At 41.1% G+C, this 14159-nt stretch overlaps 1 protein-coding gene across 4 annotated transcripts in view; it reads left to right on the forward strand.

Moving 5' to 3' along the window:
* LOC145777545 (uncharacterized) overlaps window positions 1–14159 on the forward strand; it is a 128674-nt gene that overhangs the window by 71036 nt on the left and 43479 nt on the right. For all 4 annotated transcript variants that reach the window (XR_014290329.1, XM_082588951.1, XM_082588952.1 and 1 more), the window contains 7 exons: window positions 57–235; window positions 2520–2709; window positions 3082–3268; window positions 3663–3791; window positions 4070–4201; window positions 4366–4491; window positions 10458–10576. Coding sequence is in view for 3 of the 4 variants with exons in the window: in XM_082588951.1 (XP_082445077.1) it covers window positions 57–235; window positions 2520–2709; window positions 3082–3268; window positions 3663–3791; window positions 4070–4201; window positions 4366–4491; window positions 10458–10576 (1062 nt within the window). In the remaining variant the exon portion in view is untranslated. The remainder of the gene's footprint in view (window positions 1–56; window positions 236–2519; window positions 2710–3081; window positions 3269–3662; window positions 3792–4069; window positions 4202–4365; window positions 4492–10457; window positions 10577–14159) is intronic.

Genomic DNA, 14159 nt, shown 5'->3' on the forward strand with positions numbered 1-14159 from the left:
TAATTTATTTAGTAATGTCGGTAATACTTCACCCATCTGCCTTATTTGTGTATCAGCTGGATATTTCACATGGACCCCAACTTCAACGGATGCAGTTGACGTGGAAATCCTTGCAACAGACATCAACAACTTTACCTCGTCATTGGCGGTCACAGTCATCATGTGTGCTTGTCGGAACAATGGCACTTGTGACAACACAAACAATGCGATTGCGAATAATTCAAAGAGATTTTACGTAAGATTTTCTGCTTGTATCAAAGCAGTCAAAGCTATGATTGACTATAAATAATTAATTTTTCGTTATTTAAACCCTCTGATTAATTAACTTAATTTGAGTTGATATATCTAGTGCAGGGGTTTTCAACCTAGGGGTTGCGAGCCGTTTTTCGGAGGGTCGCGGGGCGCTTGAAAATTTAGTGCATTGTTTTCAATTTATTTTTGCCTGAAAAGATTAAAAACTGTGTTTTTTTGGCAATCGACCATTCCTCGACCTGAGGTTATTCTATTGTTTAAGCTTTCAGACGTTGCAACTGCTTTAACTATAGGAAAGCATTCGATATTTTTCACCAAGTTCTTGTACGTTGTTTTGTGCAGACTAAAGTTAACCAGTTACCACGCTATAGCAAAAAAGCAAAATTATGTAGAATCCTATGCAAAATATTGATTTCTCAGTATCGTTTCCAATGGCAATGAAAAAATTTCGTGTCGGCTATTTTTGTTTGAAAGTTCTTTCAGCAACAGGTGCAGTGGTGCACTCATTGACAAACTTAATAGTCAAAAATATGCAGCACCAACCATCTCACTGAAATTGATTTAAATAAATCCATAAAGGATTGCAATAAATTCAATGAAAACGAGAAAACGTAGATTATTCTCATTACTTTTTTTTCTTCTTTTATCTAACCAAGCTTGATAGAAGGTGGGAATAACAATCGGAGGAAATGTAATAAAAGACGTAATAACAACATAAAAGACGTTTTTGGTTTCAGAAGTTTACATTGGAACAGGAAAACTAAATATAACTGGATGTCTGCGTGAATTAAATTTGGTTCAGTTTTGCATCAAATATGCTTTTGTCGAATAATTTTATTGGGGGTGGCGAGGCTACTTTGATTGAGGGGGTCGCGGTTGAATTGAAAACTCTTGATCCTAGTGTAACGGTAGCCTACACAAGGTTTCAAGGATTTATATACAAATTTCCAACTGTACATTGTACTTCATGTATATTTATGGTTAAAGTCAAAAGCATAAATTAACGAAAAATTGCTAACAATAAAAGAGTGTGCACTGAACATACTTTCAACCTTCTCAGTTTGGCCATAACCATTGGCCATTTGATTTTATTTGCAAGCTTTGAGCAACCCTGCTTGATCTGTCTGGTTGTTAAAATTTGTTAACCCTATTCGGACTAACGGGTGGACGGGTTCCGTCCATACCTAAAACTTTCATCGATTACATAAAAGTTACTGGCTCAAATTAGCTGAAGTTTTATGACTTTTCCTAAAAATTATTCATCTTTGTTTTAGTAATAAAATGACATTTTTATATGTGGTATAGTTTTTTAGTTATCAGCAGTTTTTGACACCCTACTCCTAAAATTGCCAGGTCATCTGAAAAACTTTATCATCTTGTACAAGCAAGTTAGCAAACATTTGTATTGTTTTGTGCCTTCCAAGATTTACTGCGTGACCTACATGACTACTGACCATTTCGGATTACATGCATGACTGGACCGTGTGCCTTTTACAAAGATATTAACGATTTCAGGAGATTATGACGGAGACATCAGAAAAATTAAAAAAAAAATGACTACTTTTAGCAAAAAAGCAATAGCAAATAACTGGTAGAGTATGTGTGTCCACTTAAAATTTTAACCAGTTTGTCAATAATTTTGCTTTAACTTTGCGAAAAAAGCAACCTCGTAACGTTTTTATATCAAAAGTTATTAGCAAATGAAAGTGTGGATGGAATAAGTCCACACGTCAGGCCATTACCTTACAAAAATAGCTTAGTCCGAATAGGGTTAAGCAGTCGACCGTTCTCAATGCAATGCATTGTTTTCGCTAAATCATTTCTAAGCAGGTATGGTTGTCAGTCAGACCCTGTTGCGCTTATATAGAAACCTGATGAACAAATTAATTAGGTAGCTCGCCCTTTCACACCGCGACGGTTCTACTACGACACTGAATGTGAATGCAAATTGATTTCAAATAGCGTAGCCCAAATTTTACCTCTGCTTCTACCGCTACTACTATAGTGCGTCAAATCATTAGATTTACTGTTGGTACTGCAACAAATTAATGTGGTACCTATGAGATGTCTACTTATTTAAATAGAACTATTTTTTTACAGAATAAAATGCAGCGTCATAAATGGTGGAAACGTTTTGTAGAGGCTCATTATTGTCTCCTTTCATTGCCAGGCGCTGCAAAACTGCACAATTGATGTCGTGTATAAGAGTGTATGTGTGTGTATGCACAGTTGCAAATGTATGCACAACAGAATTGTTTTGATCTTAGGTGAACGCTTGTAAATGTACAGACGCATACGATGGCAAGTTCTGCATGGAAAACAAAGACGAATGCGCTCCTCCCACTCCCTGCAAGTTCTGGCAAAACTGCACAGACAAGGAAGCTCCAGAAACAGGGCACGTATGTTTGCCGTGTCCCGACGATTATATCGAAAATGACTTCGGGTGCTTTCAAGATCGTGAGTGACGTCAACACATGAACGTTGCCTTGCTTATATGTCGCAGTGTGCTATAGTTCAGTAGAAAAATGAAAGCAGAGAAAACATATAGATTAAAGTATCTTAATGAGAAATTTCTAGTGTGGACTTCCTTCAATAATTTTATTAAATCTTTTATTTTGTATTTCGAACAATTGAGTTCGTCGCAAAGAAATTGGCAAATTAATTTCACATAACCTTATTTTGCTTTTTAAAGCCCAAAAGATCTACGTATCCCAGAGTTCAACCAACCCCATATTTCCATAGCAATCCACAACTGTTGTAACTTCGTGTATGAACAGCTGCCTAGTATCACTTGAGAAAGCACCTAACTCTAATACTCTAAATCACCAGTTTGCCCATCCAAAGGCTGCTCGCAGAACTGCACTGCTTTCCCGGACATAGCTTTGTGCACATGCAAAGACGGCTACACGCTTGCCAGCAATGGGACAACATGCTTAGATAACGATGAATGTGGCGTTTCCCCAAGCCCTTGTGACGTCGAAAGATCTGTTTGTAACAATACAGAAGGATCGTTCAGGTAAGAACATTCATTATTTCATAAACGATTGACTTTATCAGCATGATCGTTGTTTATTTACAAGTATCGATAGAACGACATGATTTAGCCTGATGCTGTCAGTTCGCCGTGGTGGTAACGGTAAGTTCTAATAAGCTTGTGGTTGGTTATGCATGACGCACGTTGACTGGGAAAAGTGTAATAGGAAATTCTCATTTCTATCCACCACTGCATACATTTACATACCAACGAAAACTGTTGTTAGCTGGCATCTACAACCGTTGTCAGTTTCGCTTTGCAATTAACGAAAAGCCATTGGCTGCCGATGATATTTACAATCTCAAATAACTGAGTTATAAAGATTATGCTAAATAGTTTCTGTGATATATCCGTTGATGGCCAACTTGCCATGCAGATGCCTATGTTTCCCTGGCTTGGAGATCAACGCTGAAAACGAATGTGCGGATATTGACGAGTGTTCCAATCAGACAGATGCATGCAACGAGACATCGACGTCATGCTTCAACGTGGTGGGATCATACAGGTGTGGTGCCTCAACAATGTGGGTGGCCACTCACAGGACACGTGGTTAGATACAATTTGCTGATTACAAACTCGACACGAAACAGTTGAAATATAAGCGAAACGAGAACGTTGGCTTTGGTTTTTTTGTACTGAAGATGACAAATTGAGTGCAGGCTTGTTCATGGCATGTCAGTTACCAGCAGTTCAAATGAAAAAAAAATTTCACACAAGGAAAAGCATGTAGCGGACTGCAACAAAAGAATTGAAAAATTAGATTTTTTTGAATTTTTTTTCCAGATGCGATTGTTTGCCCGGATTTGTTGCGTCATCAAGCAACACGTCATGCGATGACGTCGATGAGTGTAGTGCTAGTAATGCAACGTGTGTAGCAGATCGTGAACTGTGTAGAAACACCATCGGCAGCTACACGTAAGTGTGTTCTGACGTGTGCATAACAGTATTACTTTCAATGATTCATGCTGAAAGCTTTTCCCTTATTGATACATTTCTTGTTGCTCAAATAAACTTTATTGGCAGTTGTTGTATTAAAGCTTTTAAGCAACAGAATTCTTCAAGGACTTGCAAAACTTCAGGTGCGATTGCCGCTCCGGATTTAACAGCACCGCTGATGAGTCGTGTGAAGACGTCAATGAATGCTCAAGTGACCCCTGCCCTGCGCCGCCAGTAGGCAAATGTGAAAACTATGATGGTTCTTTCAGGTAAGAAAGGTTAATCAATAATCATTGTAATAAACATAGTAGGCATTTATGATAGCGGTGCTGCTAATTTGCACTCACTTTCGTTTTGGATACTGGCATCTGCGTAGCAATCTTATCTCTCAACAGTATTTGTCATTCGTACGTACGCTAAAAAATAGTTTCGCTATGGTAATCGTTTTCTCAGCAAGCATATAAAAATATTTTTGGAAACTAAAAAAATACATTAAACGTTTCATACAAAATATTGTGTCATTTTATGTTTCGTCATGGACATATCCAGAACGAAAAAGATAGCTACAAAAATCGATATACCACTACGTCAATGAACGAAAAATGGTGGCAAAACCTTCAAAGGGTTACTACGTACCTGAATAGTACATCATGTAATACGGCTACGGGTATATGTCTGTGGCTAGCACGGCCACAAAACGTAAAAAAAAAAACGAAACGTGAATGAGGCAGAATATAACTTCATGAAAAATATTGTGGTTTGGATTTCTGAAACGACTCAGCCAATATTCATGCGAAGTGCATTGTGTCGTCATAAAAGGTTAGAAAAAATAAACTGGACATCTGCAAGAGCAGTGGTTTTCAACCTTTTTGGTGCAACAGAAGTTACGGAACCCAATGAAACATTTCAAAAGCTCGAGAAACCCCTGTTCAATAATTTAATTGCCTTGTGCAAAAAACATTGTTTGAATAATAAGAACTCCTTGAAGCGAAGAAAACATGTCGACGAAATTTGGCGGGAAAGCAGAAAGTTAAATGTAATCCCATCACAAGAAAACAACGAAAGTTTGGGATCGCAGCGAACGTGTTAAAGTATAGCAAATTTATTAATAGTGACAAACCTAATCAATATTTGATTATATTTAAACAATATGCATATAATAATAAAATAGACTCTCGAATTTGAATGTAAACTTGCGGAACCTCTAGACTTACTGGCGGAACCTTAAGGTTCCGCGGAACCCTGGTTGAAAACCACTGTGCTAAAGCAAATCAATAAATACGATGATGTCAAATAGTCAAGCGATACAAAGTAAGTCTAACGTTCAACATGACTCATACAAAGACGTAAAGCCATGTAGTTCGTAGTAAATATCGACAGACACACATTGGTTCAGCAGATCATATCGGTGACCCAAACTAGACCATTTTGTCACAGCCCTTCCTACATAGCGTTTGTGAAATGTAGTGCAACTACTGTGAGAATTTGGAAGTAAGTTGGTAAAGTTTACTGCTTTAGACTTTCAGCTTTGTTGTGTTTGTGTTCTTTATCATAGGTTAAAGCAGGGGTGGGTAAACTTTTTGTACTGAGGGCCACATTTAAAAAAATGTTGCAGCCGGAGGGCGCACACTCTCATTACAAAGTAGGAAAATATACACGATGTGTAAATAAACGCATATTCATATTAAACACAATTTTTGTATTTCACACTCAGTTACGTTTAGGCTAAAGCTATGCAATCATCATCACAAAAGTTAATGAGACTTGTGCAACTGTTTACAGTTTTTCACAATCTTCTGCAAATTGAGAGCAAGTTTGCTGGTAGATATCCTCATAACATCATGCAAGTTGGTGTCTGTCAGCAAAGACCTGTTCTTCGACTTGTTTATTTTTATACAAGAAAATGCTTGTTCGCATAATGTATGTGGATCCAAACAGTGTCAAAAACTTAGCAGCAAAGTTTTTTAAGTTTGGAAACAAATCGTCAGACAATGACTTGTAAAAGTCAGGCAGTGAATCTGACTTAAACTTCTCTTTCAAGTCATTATTTGCTTGCAAGTCCAGCAGTTCCAGCTGTAAATCCTCAGGAGCCGAATAAACTTCTGTAGTGAATGGAGAGCTGAGCAATGAGCATACTAAACTGTGGTTCCAGGTTCTTTAAGTCTTGGAACCTTCTGCCTATTTCAATAGCCAAGGTATCCAACTGAACTTTATACTTTGCTGCAAGTTCACCAGAAATGTTTGCTTCTTTCAGCAAAGGAAAGTGACAAAACCTGTTGTTACCAGCTTGTCTAAGGAACAATGAAAGCTTCATTTGGAGTGATTTAACGTGGACGTACACCTCGTGTGCAAATGAACCATTTCCCTTCTTCGTCGTATGAGCTGTTCTTCTGGACTATATGTTTGGGCATGATGTCATCAGCCACTCGACAGTTTCGTCATCCAGGGCCTTCAGTCCAAGCGCTCCATGTGGTGGTTGATGGATTGGGCAGTCATGGACGACATGATCTACTGTCTGGTCTGTGGCGCCACACTCGCATCCCGGTGAGGGAGCGAGGCCCCATTTGCACATGTCTGAACGAAAGCGACCGACGCCGGTTCGTAGGCGGTTAAGCCGGACCCACGCAAGTCTTGCGAGGGACATTCCCGGAGGGTGGGGATCGACGTCGGGTAGGAAATCACGGAGTCGGGAGGTGTTGTTTTGCCACTCCATGTTCCATGTGTAGTTCGTCCAGTGTGCCGCACTTATTCCAAGATCTTCAACGTTGTTCAGAAGCTGTCGTGCGGCGGGCACAAATGGGCGTCTTGATTTCAGTCGCTGCTGTCCTCCAGGTAGGCGCTGGAATGTACTGTGGAGGAGGTGGTCGGGGTCCAGTGCACGACGAGCAAGGGAAATCATGGCTCCTTTACGGCGAAGCTCAGCAGGTTGGATGCCTGCAAGGATGGGAAGGCAGTCCGTTGGAGTGGGACGCAGGCATCCAGTCACAGTGCGTAGTGCGTCATTGATGGCGGTGTCAATGTGGCGGGTGTGAGAGCTGCGGCACCACACTGGTGCGCAGTACTCAGCGGTAGAATGGACAAGGGCCAAGGTAGCTGTGCGAAGGGTTTTCGCATCAGCTCCCCAGCCGGAACCCGCCAGCCGCCTCAAAAGTGCAACGCGCGCAGATAGTTTTTTGCGCAGTGACTCCAGGTGTCGTCGGTATGTGAGTGACCTGTCCAGGGTTACGCCGAGGTAGGTGGGTTCGGCGCAGTAGGGGAGGTGTTCGTCATCGGTGGTAATGTTGATCTCACGTTTTGCTTCCTTGTTGTTTAGGTGGAAGGCCGCCGACACTGTCTTTGCCTTGCTGAGCTGTAGCTTCCATTTCTGGAGATATGTTGATATAGTTGACATGTCCTGGCTTAGGTTCCTCTCCATTGACTGCCAATCTCCGGCTGGATGCAGGAGAGCCAGATCGTCTGCATAAGCATACTTCCTGGAGATGGTGTCAGGCAGGTCATAGATGTAAGTGTTAAAGAGGAGGGGAGCCAGGACAGAGCCCTGTGGGACGCCGTTCCTGAGTCGACGTAGTCTACTTCGTCGGCCGCTACCGGTGGAAAGGGTAAAGCTGCGGTTTTGCACAAGTTCCATAATCATATGGACCATGTGCCTGTCAGGAAGGAGACGGAGTAGTTTGCAGGTAAGGCCGCTGTGCCATACAGTGTCGTAGGCAGCCGTGAGATCGACAAACACGGCGCCAGCCTTCTTTTTTGCCGAGAAGCTGTCCTCGATGTCTTGGGTCATCAAGGTGACCTGGTCTACAGTTGATCTTCCGTGGCGAAAGCCGGCTTGTTCCCGAGGGAGCTGAGGGTCTATTATCGGTTCGACACGGGCGTAGATAAGTCTTTCGAGTATCTTGAAGGGGATACAGAGCAGAGAGATGGGGCGGTAGCTCTTCGGATCCCCTGGGGGCTTCTTCGGCTTTGGGACTGCAACCACTAGGGCTCTTCTCCAGATTCTTGGGATGCGCAGGTGACGCAAGCAGCAGGAAAGGAATTCTTTTAACCAGGACCTCATAGAGGGGGCAGCTTGGAGTATTAGTTCCGGGCATAGGTGGTCAAGGCCCGGGGATTTGCCTGGCTTTAGGTGCTGGAGGGCGGAGGCAAATTCTTCTGGGGTAAACTCACCAGAGATGTTGCCCTCGACAGGTGTTGGGACCTTCCAGAGGTCCGTCATTTCCTTGAGGACGGACTTGTCTGATTCACGGTCTCTCGTTCTGTGCACTCCATTTTTCACAAGTTGTGAGGCGATGGCATTTGCTGAAATGGGGCATTGGCGACGAGAGGCACGTGATCTGCCAGTGAGGTTGTTGAGTGTACTCCAAGCTGTGCGGCTGGAGTGCGTGAAGTCGATTGAGTCTATGGCTTCTGTCCAGCGCTTCTTCCTCTTTGAATCCAATCTTGCCAGCAGGGCTGTTGCTGAGTTGGTGGTGGCGGTACCCTGGGGGGAACGGAGGAAGTCGCGGTAAAGCCTGTCGCACTCCACATCCCAGCAAGGTATGTAGTTTTTCCGTCGACCTCGCGGGATGGAGTCTTTTGCCGCAGATATGATTGCATCACAGAAGTCCTGGTAGGCTTCATCCACTTTGATGGTGTGTGGGGATGGGAGGTACTGCGTAGCTTCGTTTGTGAGGAAGCTGTAGTATTCCCAGTCGGCCTTTCTGAAGTTCCATCGCTTGACAGGCTTGCTCGGAATAGGTGTGGCAAGCAAGGGGGCCGTGATTAGCGAGGGTCGGTGTTGAGACCTTGGGAACTTCTCTAACACACGTCTGTCCGGCTGGCGATCATCGGGGTCATCACTTGCGAAAGCCAGGTCTGGGTTCGTGCCAGTGTTCCAACGACCGGAGTGGAAGCTCGGTGCGCCCTTAGGATCGTGTAAGAGGGCGAGGTTGTTGTTGGTTGCCCAAGCGGCCAGACTATCTCCGTCGTTGTTGATGGAGTTGTATCCCCAGTCAGTGTGGTGGCAGTTAAAATCGCCAGCATAGAGGCTGGGGTGGGGGAACACTGGGATGGCTGTTGATGTTATCCGCGAAGGTGGGGGCTTGTAGACATTGACGATGTTGTAGCCTGCTACATCTACACAAAGCCACTCGATCTCCGATTGAGCTTGGGATTGGTCAACCAAGGACCAGCTCAGCCGGTCATGGACAAACGTGGCGAGGCCGTGTTTCCTGCTGCAGGTTGCGCCTGCGAGTGTGAAGTTGGTTATTACCAACTTACCCACAGATGTACAGTGAGTCTCCTGGAGGAGGATGATGAGGGCTTGATGCTTGGTGGCCAGGTGCTCGATGATGTTGAGCTTGCTGGCCGTGATGCCCTCGGTGTTCAGCTGCAGTACGGTGGGTCGTCGGTACTTTTCGACAGTGCGAGCACTGCCGTGCCCTGAAAAGGGCATTTTCCTACCCACCCTGCGCTGAACAGTCTCATTAGCTCTTGTTTGACAAGCTTCGTTTCGCATACGTATTTTGTATAATTTCGTATGTTACTGACGGGGGGGACCACGTGAAGGTGCTTGTCTCCCCCCCACGTGAAGGTGCTTGTCTAACCATTTCCCTGAAGTTTTACATTAAATTCGTTCAACTTTTTCATGATATCAATGGCAAACCTAAAGTCCAACGTCCACTCTTCATCAACTATGTTGGTACTAAAATCACATTGAATGCTTTTCATTTCCAGGAACATCACGATTTCTTCTCTTAGCTCTCACACTGGTAGGCCTATGGTAGCCGCTACCGTAGGCTATTTGTATTTTATGATCAAACAATTGAATCAAACAATGCGTGAGAGTATGTTGCAATACATGCGCGACTGACGTGTGTGTGTTTACGCACTGAAAGTGAAGAGAAAAACACACTCGTAAAGAGAATAATATTTTGTCATGTAACCTGTTTAATTAGAACAATAAGTGATGAGTAGGAGTTTCTGCAAGTGCTGGCGGGCCGCATAAAATGGTCTCGCGGCCGCATGCGCCCGCGGGCCGTAGTTTGCCCACCCCTGGGTTAAAGGTTCGCCACACGGGTGCAGGATTTCTTGTTGTTTCTTTGGTGTTGAAAAACTATAATGCCTAGTTATAAACTGTTTAGAGTCATCTTGTTTACATGGATGTGTGGCTGGAAAACTCAACGTTGAGTGGACAAACATCGACCTTCGGTTAATTGGTCCACCACCAGGCACTTCTTTGCAGCTTCTTGTGTTCCAGGTGCTCGTGCATGGGAGGCTATCGGTATAATGACGTCAACAACACATGTGACGATATGAACGAATGTTCAAGCAATGACGGCTCTGGACCTTGTAGCGGGGTTTGCAACAACACAGAAGGTAAAAAGGCCCACCTCTGTTGTTTTCGCTAATAATCTATCTATTTGGTTTTGCAAAAGATTAATGCAATACCTAGAGAATATTTACTTGATTGTAAATATGAATGACAAAACTTCTGTAGGCCTACGTCACACAGAAGTCGATGCTTTTTTATCCAGAACCAGTGTCGTTGACAATTTGGCCCAGGCAGTGCTGTGTCAAGGAGGGGCCAAGGGGGCCCGGCCCCCGGGCCCACCATCTCAGGGGCCCACAAATAATAGATTCTTGCGTTTGAGTAAAGTGTTTTTTGAGTTGCTAAAGTTCACTGCGTGTACTTGTCCATTAAGAAGATGATTTAGGCCCTTATTATACTAAAACATCTCAAACTTGGGCCCTAACTACACTGAAACATCTCTAAAAACACCATTACTGTCTAAAAACAAAGTTAAAATGCGATAACGTTAGTAACACGATCTGCAAAGATGTATTTAACATATATATAACAGGTGGGATGCAATTGAATATGTGAATTCAAGAAGGGCCCAATTGCCACAAAGTGTTTTTGGCACAACTGTTTTAATTATTTTGGTCATTTACTTTTGTGGTTAAACTTGATAACGATTATATGCTTAAACATACTGGTAAGAAGCATCATAACTAATAAGTTCACTCGGTGAAGATTCTGTGGAGAAACTATGGAGAAGTTTAAGTGCAATTGTTGTAGTTAGGCCCATTTCAAAATCAATGGAAATATTGATAGGGTATTTTTTATGTGTTTACCGATATGTTTGAAAAATTTGTCTGTTTTTTTTTTCAGTATCATTTAGAAGACATTGAAAGATATCGGAAAGCACAAATAGTGAAATGAAAAAAAAACTGGAGGGCCCTTTTTTGAATTCACATACCAGTATTCTATTTCTTTTTATTGAAAGAAATCGGAAAGCACAAAAAGTGAAATGAAAAAAATGGAGTTGGGCCCTACACCTCCAATAATAAGAGTGCAATTGCGCAAGTGCACAGCAAATGCAAGGGAGTCTATTAAACAAAAGCAGGTGCTGGTTAAAGATAGGCCGCCTTGGTCAGTGACGTCACAAAAATATGTGACGTCATGCAAAAAAACGCAACTACTTTTAAGAAGGGTGCAAAAACGCGGAATAGAAGTAAAAGCGGAATGCGTGGTGATTTTTAACTTAAACTGTACTATTTTGTACCAATTCTCAGCAATTCATACCAAACCAACACAAATTAAAAGAGTATGTCTTGCTTTATTAACCTAACAACTTTCACGTTTATATGTTATCTACAAAACGAGAAATCGTTGTTCAAACGTAACCGCTCGACGAAGCTTTTTTTCCAATGCATTTTTCAAGGCGATTCGATCGTGGTTCAGTATCAGCCGCCCACAGTTTGCTGTGATCGATGAATACTGCCTCCACCAAATATGCTGTAGCTTTCTCATTTCTGCTCGGATTTTAACAATTTTACTATCGTTGGATGGCATTATGCTTCATCTACTCGAATGGATTAATTGCCAATCTAAAGTAGGCATTATATTTATGTAGCGCTAACTTAAACTTTATTATTTTGTACCAATTCTCAGCAATTCAATTTTTACAATAAAAATACCAAACCAACACAAATTAAAAGAGTATGTCTTGCTTTATTAACCTAACAACTTTCACGTTTATATGTTATCTACAAAACGAGAAATCGTTGTTCAAACGTAACCGCTCGACGAAGCTTTTTTTCCAATGCATTTTTCAAGGCGATTCGATCGTGGTTCAGTATAAGCCGCCCACAGTTTGCAGTGATCGATGAATACTGCCTCCACAAAATGTGTTGTAGCTTTCTCATTTCTGCTCGAATTTTAACAATTTTACCATCGTTGGAAAGCACGATACTGCATCTATCCGAATTAATTGGTTGCAAGTTTAAAGTATCAAAAATGGGAAAAACCAACTGAAAAAGGTGATCTGGTATTATGACACTTCCTCAAATGGGCGATCTACCTAATACAGAAAGCAATATCACTAAGAAAATAAATCAATAGCTTTTTTTCCTTGGTCTGAACCTTAAAACATTTGACCAGGCTAACACACACAATAGTATTTCAATAAGATAAATTTATGTTATGGAACCGGTTTTCTTCCATTAGGAATCGTCAGCATAACTGAGTCGAAATAAAAATTAGCCTACATCAATAGATGTCAGCACAACTGAGTCGAAATAAGAATTAGCCTACAATATCAATAGATGTCAGCATAAATGGACCAAAAACAAACAAAAAATTACAAATTAATTAAATAATTAAAACTGTTCATGACCTCCAATCCTTCATATTCATTTCTTTATTTCTGCCTTTTCTTCTCTTCATAGTTTAAGCAAGACGCAACTATCGAATATTGTAATTTCAATTTGACTTAGCTTGAGCAAGTAGGCTATAATGGCAAACACTTGAAAATTCAAATAAAATTTACTAAGCAGAGGATTATAGAAATACTATGTCGGTGAAATCTAGAATAAATGCTTCTATTACATCATCATGCTAAACTTGCAATTGTGCAAAAATTTAGAGCAATCAATGCGGCCGAATAGGTGACAAGGTTAGGAAAAACTAGAAAAACCATATCTATGATCAAAAATGGGAAAAACCAACTGAAAAAGGTGATCTGGTACTATGACACTTCCTCAAATGGGCGATCTACCTAATACAGAAAGCAATATCACTAAGAAAATAAATCAATAGCTTTTTTTCCTTGGTCTGAACCTTAAAACATTTGACCAGGCTAACACACACAATAGTATTTCAATAGGATAAATTTATGTTATGGAACCGGTTTTCTTCCATTAGGAATCGTCAGTATTTCCATTATTTTATTATTATTATTTTATTATTATTATTATATTAGTATTTCCATTAGGAAATTTCAAGTTTAAAGTAGGCATTATATTGATTTAGCGCTAACTTAAACTTTACTATTTGTACCAATTCTCAGCAATTCAATTTTTACAATAAAAATACCAAACCAACACAAATTAAAAGACTATGTCTTGGTTTATTCATATGTTAACTTTCACATTTATATCTAATCAACAAAACGAGCAATCGTTGTTCAAACGTAACCGCTCGACGAAGCTTTTCTCCAATGCATTTTTCAAGGCGATTCGATCGTGGTTCAGTATAAGCCGCCCACAGTTTGCTGTGATTGATGAATACTGCCTCCACCAAATATGCTGTAGCTTTCTCATTTGTGCTCGGATTCTAACAATTTTACTATCGTTGGATGGCATTATGCTTCATCTACCCGAATGGATTAAATTCCAATTTAAAGTAGGCATTATATTTATGTAGCGCTAACTTAAACTTTACTATTTTGTACCAATTCTCCGCAATTCATTTTTTACAATAAAAATACCAAACCAACACAAATTAAAAGAGTATGTCTTGGTTTATTCATATGTTAACTTTCACATTTATATCTAATCAACAAAACGAGCAATCGTTGTTCAAACGTAACCGCTCGACGAAGCTTTTTTCCAATGCATTTTTCAAGGCGATTCGATCGTGGTTCAGTATAAGCCGCCCACAGTTTGCAGTGATCGA

Source organism: Aplidium turbinatum, chromosome 9, assembly GCF_918807975.1.
Source record: "Aplidium turbinatum chromosome 9, kaAplTurb1.1, whole genome shotgun sequence".
Taxonomy (NCBI): domain Eukaryota; kingdom Metazoa; phylum Chordata; class Ascidiacea; order Aplousobranchia; family Polyclinidae; genus Aplidium; species Aplidium turbinatum.